This window comes from Borostomias antarcticus (genome assembly GCF_949987555.1).
Source record: "Borostomias antarcticus genome assembly, chromosome: 1".
Taxonomy (NCBI): domain Eukaryota; kingdom Metazoa; phylum Chordata; class Actinopteri; order Stomiiformes; family Stomiidae; genus Borostomias; species Borostomias antarcticus.
The window spans coordinates 60,169,541-60,178,199 of NC_140234.1; the positions used below are offsets into that span (position 1 = coordinate 60,169,541).

The 8,659-nt window shown below is 46.3% G+C and overlaps 1 protein-coding gene across 1 annotated transcript; it reads left to right on the forward strand.

The window, feature by feature from the left end:
* Nucleotides 1-4,631: 4,631 nt before the first annotated feature.
* Nucleotides 4,632-6,535, forward strand: zar1l (zygote arrest 1-like; the record flags this gene model as incomplete). The annotated part of the gene is made up of 4 exons (XM_084437177.1): nucleotides 4,632-5,261; nucleotides 5,443-5,535; nucleotides 5,768-5,842; nucleotides 6,392-6,535. The coding sequence occupies 4 exons, from the start codon at nucleotides 4,632-4,634 to the stop codon at nucleotides 6,533-6,535; spliced, it is 942 nt and encodes a 313-aa protein (XP_084293303.1).
* Between the last annotated feature and the right edge of the window lie 2,124 nt (nucleotides 6,536-8,659).

An 8,659-nucleotide genomic window follows, 5' to 3' on the forward strand; every position in this document is an offset into this window, starting at 1 on the left:
TGGAGTGCATTAACGTATAACGCTTTTATCCAAAGCGCCTTACAAAGGCCTCTCATTCACCCATTCACCTCTCCCCGCCTCCACCCTATCTCTCTCTTCCCTCCCTCTCTCTCGTCGGATCATGGGCTGTGCACTCGGGGGTCAGGAGCGCATGCGCGCCTCTGTCTTGGGCTGCTTTCAAATCCTACTGGCCTACGAGAAGTCTTCAAAATAACAAAACGCCCTTGAATATGAATGATTCACAAAGAGCGATAACCCTTATTTAATATCACCAATAATGCCTATCCATCTCTATCGAAAACGTGGACAATTAACGACTGAGCGCTGAGTGACATCGGTTGCTATCGGTTGTTATCCGACCAGCCTTTTAAGCGCTCCTATTTAATGGAGCGCTTGTGGGAGTGTATTAAATAAGGGGTATCGTTGGGTCTTAAGCAAAAAGAAGCTTAAATCTATTTAAATCTAGCCCTACATTTATTTCAATTAGCTGGCCGCCTGTTTGTGTATCTCTGCAGGCCGGAGACTTCGAGGGGGCGGGTCAACTGTCAATCATTTTTTACTTTGACCAATCAGAGGCTGACAATCGTCTTGTCAATCAAAAACTAATTTCGCCTGAAACGGTTGAATCACTTTTTATTTGGCGAATCGCCTTTCTCTAAGGGCGTGGTGGAAATGACGCTATAGCTAGTTCACTATTTACACTGACTTCGTTTGCTAGTTCTCTAGCTATTTACATTGACTTCGTTTGCTCTCTAGCTATTTACATTGACTTCGTTTGCTATAGTTAGCTTGCTAGTTACGTAGGCCTAATGCAATTTGTTATGGAGTTAGATTGACTGGATTACATGACTGTGTGTGAGAGAGATTATATTTTTTAATGCAAATCATGTAACTTGAAAGACTTAATAAATCATGATGATAAAAGCCTTACTAAGACTCCGCTTGGTATTCTCTTAGTAGGCTTATGATCAATGTAATGGAGGCTTGTGGGTAGAGGCTAGCAATGGCTTCACTAGCCCAGTAGTCCAGGCATTTTATGAGACAAAAGGGGTCAATATGGGAAAAATTGCAACAGAAATTATTTCAACTGTTGTAGTGTCATATGTTCTTTATAACATATCAAAAGTCCCCCAAAATCCCAGTGGTGGAAAGTAATGAAAGATGCAGATGTGACAAATATACCAATTTCCAATTTTCGCCTATGTAAAAGAAAAAGGTTTATGTATTCTTGTCTGATGTCCACACAAAACTGTCCCCAATCAACCAGAAACTATATAGGATGCATCACAGTGCATATACAGAAATATATTTTTAATTCTATTGGCATTTGGTGAAGAGAAAAGGGGTGAATCTCACACATATTGCAACAGAAAATCTGACGTGTATTAATCAAATAGCTCAAGAGTCTAGAACCCTGGAGAGGACAGTCTACAACCCTGTAGAGAACAGTAGAACCCTGGAGAACATTCTACAGCCCTGTAGAGAACAGTAGAACCCTGGAGAACAGTCTACAGCCCTGTAGAGAACAGTAGAACCCTGGAGAACAGTCTACAGCCCTGGAGAACAGTCTACAGCCCTGGAGAGAACAGTAGAACCCTGGAGAACAGTCTACAGCCCTGTAGAGAACAGTAGAACCCTGGAGAACAGTCTACAGCCCTGTAGAGAACAGTAGAACCCTGGAGAGGACAGTCTGAGACGTAGAACCGTCCATAGCAGAGCAGCCAGGTGCTAGAGGGTCCACTTCAGATACCTGTGGGAGAAAATCACACGCGCGTGCGCGCGCACACACACACACACACACACACACACACACACACACACACACAATTAGAGGATCCACTTTTGGAGAGAAGAGAACATGAGCAGGATGATAATAATAATAATAATAATAACTTGCATTCATCATCATCTTACTGTCTGCCTAGACAAACTAGGGAGACAGCCTAGACAAGAAAAATAAAAACGCACCATAATAAAGGCTACCTTCTCTGGATGAAAATCAGAAAGCTCAAACAAGGGAAGTAGGCTAGTAGCCTACAAAAAAAACTACAAGAGCATGATAACTTGATAACTCCCAAACACTTGAGTAAAACCAGGCCGGGCCCAGCCTGGCTTATGTGCGTGGCTGGCTTGTTTCTGTTCAGGACTGGTAGGACTGAAGCTAGTCATGCCACTGAAATAGCTGTGAATTGAAATTACATGAAATAATGTCTGATAAATTAAGATAGGTCTTGTCGCCTGGACACATCAGTTCCAATGCTTCCAATGCTAATCCAGCACAATAAGAGCAGGATAGCCAGTTAGCTCATGGGCTCACAACAACTAGCAGCAGCTTCTATAACATTAATGGTAGCGGTCAGTGGGTAAAGCAGTTACACTGATGATTCCTGTAATGTTAGCTATTTTGCTGCAATTGGTTCAACTTCTGTTTCAGGACAAAGGTAAGGGATAAAGTGAATCCGCTGGCGGACCTCCGGCCGAATCCGCTGGCGGGTTCCTGTCCATTTGCACATTGAATGGCAAGCGGACCTCTGGTGGATTATTAGCGTCAGGGACAGCGGTCTGTTAGTAATCTGAAATGCTCCCGCTGTTGCTCCACCATCATTCCACCGGTAGTTTATTGTCTATATCCTAGGGGCCCATTGGCCCTAGGCTTATGGATTTCTATTGATAAATTAACTTACTTTTAACATTTATTTGGTAACCCTTCCTTTCATAGTCCCCTAAACATGTACCGGGTAAATACATGCAAAGTATAGCCTAATATATAATGGGTAATTACTGAGACACCTATACTGTAGGTAAAGTTTCAAAACAGGAGTATTTCAAATGTTCAATTACTGCACATAAATTCAATAACTGACATAGCACCACCAGGTAACCACATTTTTACATAACTTCTATAACATCCAGTGACAAACACAAAAGACAAATCACAATGCTCATGTTTATTAAAATGCTTTGAATTATATTAATTATAACTGGATCCACTCAGGAATCTGGGAGTGGGACCGAGAACAGGAGGAGCAGAAAACAAAACACAGAGTTGCACACACAGAGAAACATAACAGTAAGCACAAGTCTAGTATATCAATGGGACTTGGAATTGGTCACTTAATTGGTCACCCAGTTTCTGCAATCAGTTTGACAAAGTTAATTCATCTGTAAAACTGACTGTACATTTCATTCCTTTAAAAAAAAAAAAAAATGTTTTGTTCCCATGGGAACTCTCCCGTCCGTCTGAAAGAAGGGGGGCAGAGAGGAGAGGAAGAAAGGTCGTGGTTAAGGTTAAGAATCAAACGGGTTCGTCCTCAACCGGGGATCGAACCCCTGATCTCCCACATGGGAGTTGGACGCTTAATCCACTACACTAACGAGGAACCTGGAAGTATGTGATGTCATAGTGTTCTTGTTCCTATGGAAACTCTCCCGTACTTCCAAAAAAAGGGGAAAGGAGAGTGAAAGGAGGGAGGGAGGGGATGGAAAGACCGAAAGTAAACGTAGGAATAAACCCACAGGCCAGCAGAGGGTGTGGGAATGGTTTCACAAAATCATCCCCACCGGGGCCTTGAACCCCCATCTCCTGGGTGGGAGTCCGATGCTTTCTCTGCTACTCTAGCCTAGCCTACTTGTTCAGTGGAGATCAGCAGGTTGATTTTGGTGTCCTTTATTTTGGTGTGCTGGGACTACTGCCTCTTGTGGTGCCAGCAGAGAAATGCAGGTCAACATCCAACGGAGTAAGGGAGGGAGGGAGAGAGTGACAACCCGACAAACGCTATCTATGGTGCGCTGGCTTACAGCCACGCACAAAAACGGCACTGGAGGTTACTGACCCTGGAGGTGACTGACCCTGGAGGTTACTGACCCTGGAGGTGACTGACCCTGGAGGTGACTGACCCTGGAGGTGACTGACCCTGGAGGTGACTGACCCTGGAGGTTACTGACCCTGGAGGTGCTAGTGGTGCTGCATCGAGCGGCTTCTCAGCGATTAACCACAAAGTGACTCAGTTCAGAATAGGCTATTCCCTATTTATGGCTGCAATGCTTGAAATTGATGGTATAGACCAGGCATTCCCAAACTGTGAGGCGGGCCTCCCCTGGGGGGGCCCAAAGAAATTCAGGGGAGGTGCGGAGGGATGGTTAGGAAAAAAAAGAAGGAAAAACATGTTTTTTATTTTAGAATTTTCTATGGTTTTTATGAATGAAACGTGATTTTAAAGGTCTTTTTTTATGGACAAATTTGGGGGGTTGAGGGGGGCGCGGGTGTGTCACTGTTTTCAGAGGGGAGGCCCACATTGATGGAGTTTGGGAACCCATGGTATAGACTGTTCAAACAGCGCGCTATTGAATCATACAAAAGGACGCCGTAAGAACTGTCATTTTGGCTACATGAAAAAAAACAATCTGAGACTAAATAATTATTTAGTTTTTTTTTTTGGGGGGGGGGGACCCGGCGTGGCTTCCCTTGGCGCGTGAGAGGAAACGCCCCTCTCCTGTTCAAGACCTCACACCTGTTCGCAATTTACTCAATTGATTTTTTTCTCTCCAACATAGCGCGCAACCCCAATCAGCACAGGGAGGCAATGGACACATAAAGACCACAGCTCGCACAAACAGGTCCTCTTAACACGATGGAGGGGTTCATGTTTTCACCGTACAATTTTAGTGGATATGTGGGCTGTGGTCCCATTCTCCGCGGTAACCCGGAGCAGAAGCCCTACTGGCTCAAGAAGGGTGGCCTTTACGTGACCCCCGAGGCCACGGACTACATGGAGATGTGCAAACGCGCGCAGCTGAAGGCCATTCTGGCGCAGGTGAACCCCAACCTCGCACCTCGCCTGAGAACCGTCACCACCAAGGAATTCGGGGTTCAAGTGAATGATAAAGTCGACGCCATAGTTCAGTGCTCGATCGGGCCAAAGACGCTTTTCTACCGGGAGAGGAAGGATCCCCCCCTGTCTCTGTCCCCTAGGAACCCATCTGCAGGGACCTGGAAGGGGAAAGTAACCCCCACCACCCCGGTGACCAGCGTGCGCTTCTCACGACCTCTCGCCATCTACTCTCCGGTGTTTGACCGGGGCTTTTTCTTAAAATCATTCAAATCGGTCGATGACAGTGCGTGTGACGAGGGAGCCGAGGACTGCAGCCGGGCCAGTGAGGAAGACGAAGCGGATCAGACTATCGAGGACGAGGGGATACCGGAGGACCACGGTGACGTCAAGAAACCCATCCACGCGGAGGCAAAGGGCTCTTATTGTCAGGTGGGTATTTTGTCAGGTGTGTATTTTGTCAGGTGTGTATTTTTGGTGCAGTGTTGCAAGAAAAGGGTTTAGTTCCTTTTTTACTCATCGATGCCAGTCTAGATCTTTAGCAGAAGGTGCTTTATCTGGTCGGCTCATATTTCGTATGAGCATTGATTTGCTTTGACCCCTCTCTCCTCAGTTTCTGGAGCAGAGGTATGGCTTCTTCCACTGCAGCAAATGCAACATCCGGTGGGAGAGCGCGTATGTGTGGTGCATCTCGGGAACCAGTAAGGTAAGGGACCTTCTTTTTATGTGATGATGGAAAGCAGCACTGCTTTCTACAGTAGCGGTTCTATCACGTTTTACCTGGGGTGGCAAAAGTTCCAGCTGGAGGAGGGGGGGGGGGGGGCAGAGGTTCTCCCCCATGCAAATAGGGTGGTAACTGGGGAGGCCACGCCTTCAAAGGTGGCACCCCCCTAGAACCGCCGGTCTGTCTAACTGAACTCCTCCCTCTGTAATTCCAGGTCTACTTCAGACAGCTCTGCCGGAAGTGCCAGGTGGGGTTCAACCCCTACAGAGTGGAGGACATCCAGTGTCAGGTGTGGAAGCGGTCGTGTGTCGGGCTTAATCACAGTGGGTCAGCTGGTCAAGGGTCTTACTGTCTAGTATGCAAATCAGTAACCTATAAAAAGGCCTGCAGTGTGTGCACTGCGCCAGTAGAGGGCAGTGTTGACCTGTGCTGCTGTATTGTCTCTTATGACGGGTTCACACTACAGGATTTTTTGGCCGATTTATCCCCGATTCACCCCTCCTGACAATCGGAGGAGAAATCCAATAATATCAAACGTTTAAGATTATTACGCCATTACTTTAGAAGTGAGACGGTGAGACCAGTGGTTCGTTGCTCCCTCGGGCACGATAAGATCCTGTAGAGTGTGATGAGCCGTTATTTTCAAATCTTGTCGTATGTGCATGTTTGATATTCACAAGAACATCTCAAGATTGTCCTTATGTGTGATACAACCCAATTTCGATATCGGTTAGGATTTTAAATATCCTGTAGTGTGAGCCCGGCATAAGAGACATGGCACAGATGAGGACAGTGCAGAGGAGAGTTGACCCTTGACCCCTGAACTGACCCCTCCCAGGAGTGCTCCCAGACCTGCTGCTGCTGCGAGCGGAAGCAGAGGCACGTGGACATGAGGAAGCCCCATCGCCAGGACCTCTGCGGTCGCTGTAAGGGCCGGCGCCTGTCCTGCGACTCCACCTACAGCTTCAAGTACATCATCTGACGCGCCGCGCCCTCGGACCAGCGTCCGGCCAGCTGGGCCGCCCTCGGACCGCTCCATTGGGTGGTTTTGTGGGGAGGGGGCGGGGTTTATGGGACTGACCGTGGATCTTTATCGAGGGGCTGGTGTAGGCACGCCCACATCTAACTGGAAGTTGCCCCAAACCACAGATCCAGTGATCGGTTGACCTGCAAGTCAGCCGTGACTGATGGGGTGGATAATGGCTACTCCTGTACCCCTGTATCAGTGTTTTGGGGTCACCCTCCCTGCCTTGGAGGCTTCCTGCCCTATTCGTCTTGTCTCAAGTGAAAGTGATGTTTTGGGTCTTTTATAATGATGTAGAAGTGAAAATAAATAGTTATTGCAGCAAAATGTCTGGTTATTGGTTGACCTTTTAGCTTTTTTGTTGTATTGTTGCAGCTAAGATGTTTAAACTGTGAGCCTCAGTTCCGTGTCAAGGCAGATTGCTGCTCTTGTGCTAGTGTGAGCTAGGTACTCTCATGCTAGTGTGAGCTAGGTACTCTTGTGCTAGTGTGAGCTAGGTACTCTTGTGCTAGTGTGAGCTAGGTACTCTTGTGCTAGTGTGAGCTAGGTACTCTTGTGCTAGTGTGAGCTAGGTACTCTTGTGCTAGTGTGAGCTAGGTACTCTTATGCTAGTGTGAGCTAGGTACTCTTGTGCTAGTGTGAGCTAGGTACTCTTATGCTAGTGTGAGCTAGGTACTCTTATGCTAGTGTGAGCTAGGTACTCTTATGCTAGTGTGAGCTAGGTACTCTTATGCTAGTGTGAGCTAGGTACTCTTGTGCTAGTGAGCTAGGTACTCTTGTGCTAGTGAGCTAGGTATTTGTACTGTGCTACTGCGTTTGGCGCGTCCTTGCGTAGCAACGTGTAATAGTTTTACTGGGTCAGCGTAGCCGAGTATGAATCAGGCCTTAAAGCTACATGAGAGAACTCGGCTCTTTGGCGCCCCCTCTGGTCGTGATAAAATCGGCACTGCGTTTTAAGAACCACACTTCCCACAATCCCCCACTCACTCACTGTAATGATGGGGGGGGGATGATAAACTCGCGTGTGCAGATTGGATTGGAAGATTGTTGCTACTTTCTGGAAGGATGACTTCAATGCAGGGAAATAGCGGTCGGTCTTTATGTAGATTTCGCGTTTGTCTTCCTGATATTGTGACACGTAAAACGTGTCACTTCCGTTTCCCCCAAAAGATTTCCCCGCCAGTGAACTAGCCAGTACACCGAAATACTAAAATAATTTCTCATGCAGTCTCATGTCACGAAAATTATTTTGGGCTCTTGCTAAGGCCAGTTCATAAACTAATAGCAAGTAAAGGTGAATATTGAACTATAATAAAGTGATCTCTGAGCTTCTGTCTGGGACAGAAGCAGTCTGTGAGGGTGTTCAGAGGCTGACCAACATGAACCAAACAGAAGAAGCCATTTTGATGTCTTTACTTTGACACAGACATGAACAGCATCAACTGAAAGGACTTCACAAAAGCTGTAAAAGTATTTACAGAGTGAAAAAACAACTACGCTCTTCGTCTACAAAGCTTTTAAAAATGTGCATTTTCTTATTTGGCATGCACACACACTCTCACACACACACACACACGAAAAACAACCCGCATGAGCTTAAAGCTCCCTTTTGCACCTCATACAAACGTCTTTCAGATAAAATATGAATTAATAAATATTTCTAATACACTTCGTACAGTACATACAGAATGCATGCATGGCAGTTTAAATCGTTTGAATTGACGGAACATGAACTTCTTTTAATCAATATAAAAAACATTGTATGTTGTGTTCTTGATTGGATATAAATAACCCTAAAGACAATAGTACTTAGAGCAAATACAGCTAAAAGGAAGGTGGAATCACGACGGACAGGAAGTCCACACTTTTGAAACAGTAGCACAAGTCTGGAGGTCAAGGAGTGCTGGATGTCGGGTTCCTGCAGGACACCTCCCAACCCGTCGGCTACAGTGTGCGATAGTGATATGGACAACGTGGACTTGGACCATCTACGCTACACATGTGGACATTATTTCAGTGTCTACATGCACTGGGTCTCGGAAAGTGACACATAAATACATCCTGTTACAGCTCAGGACACGA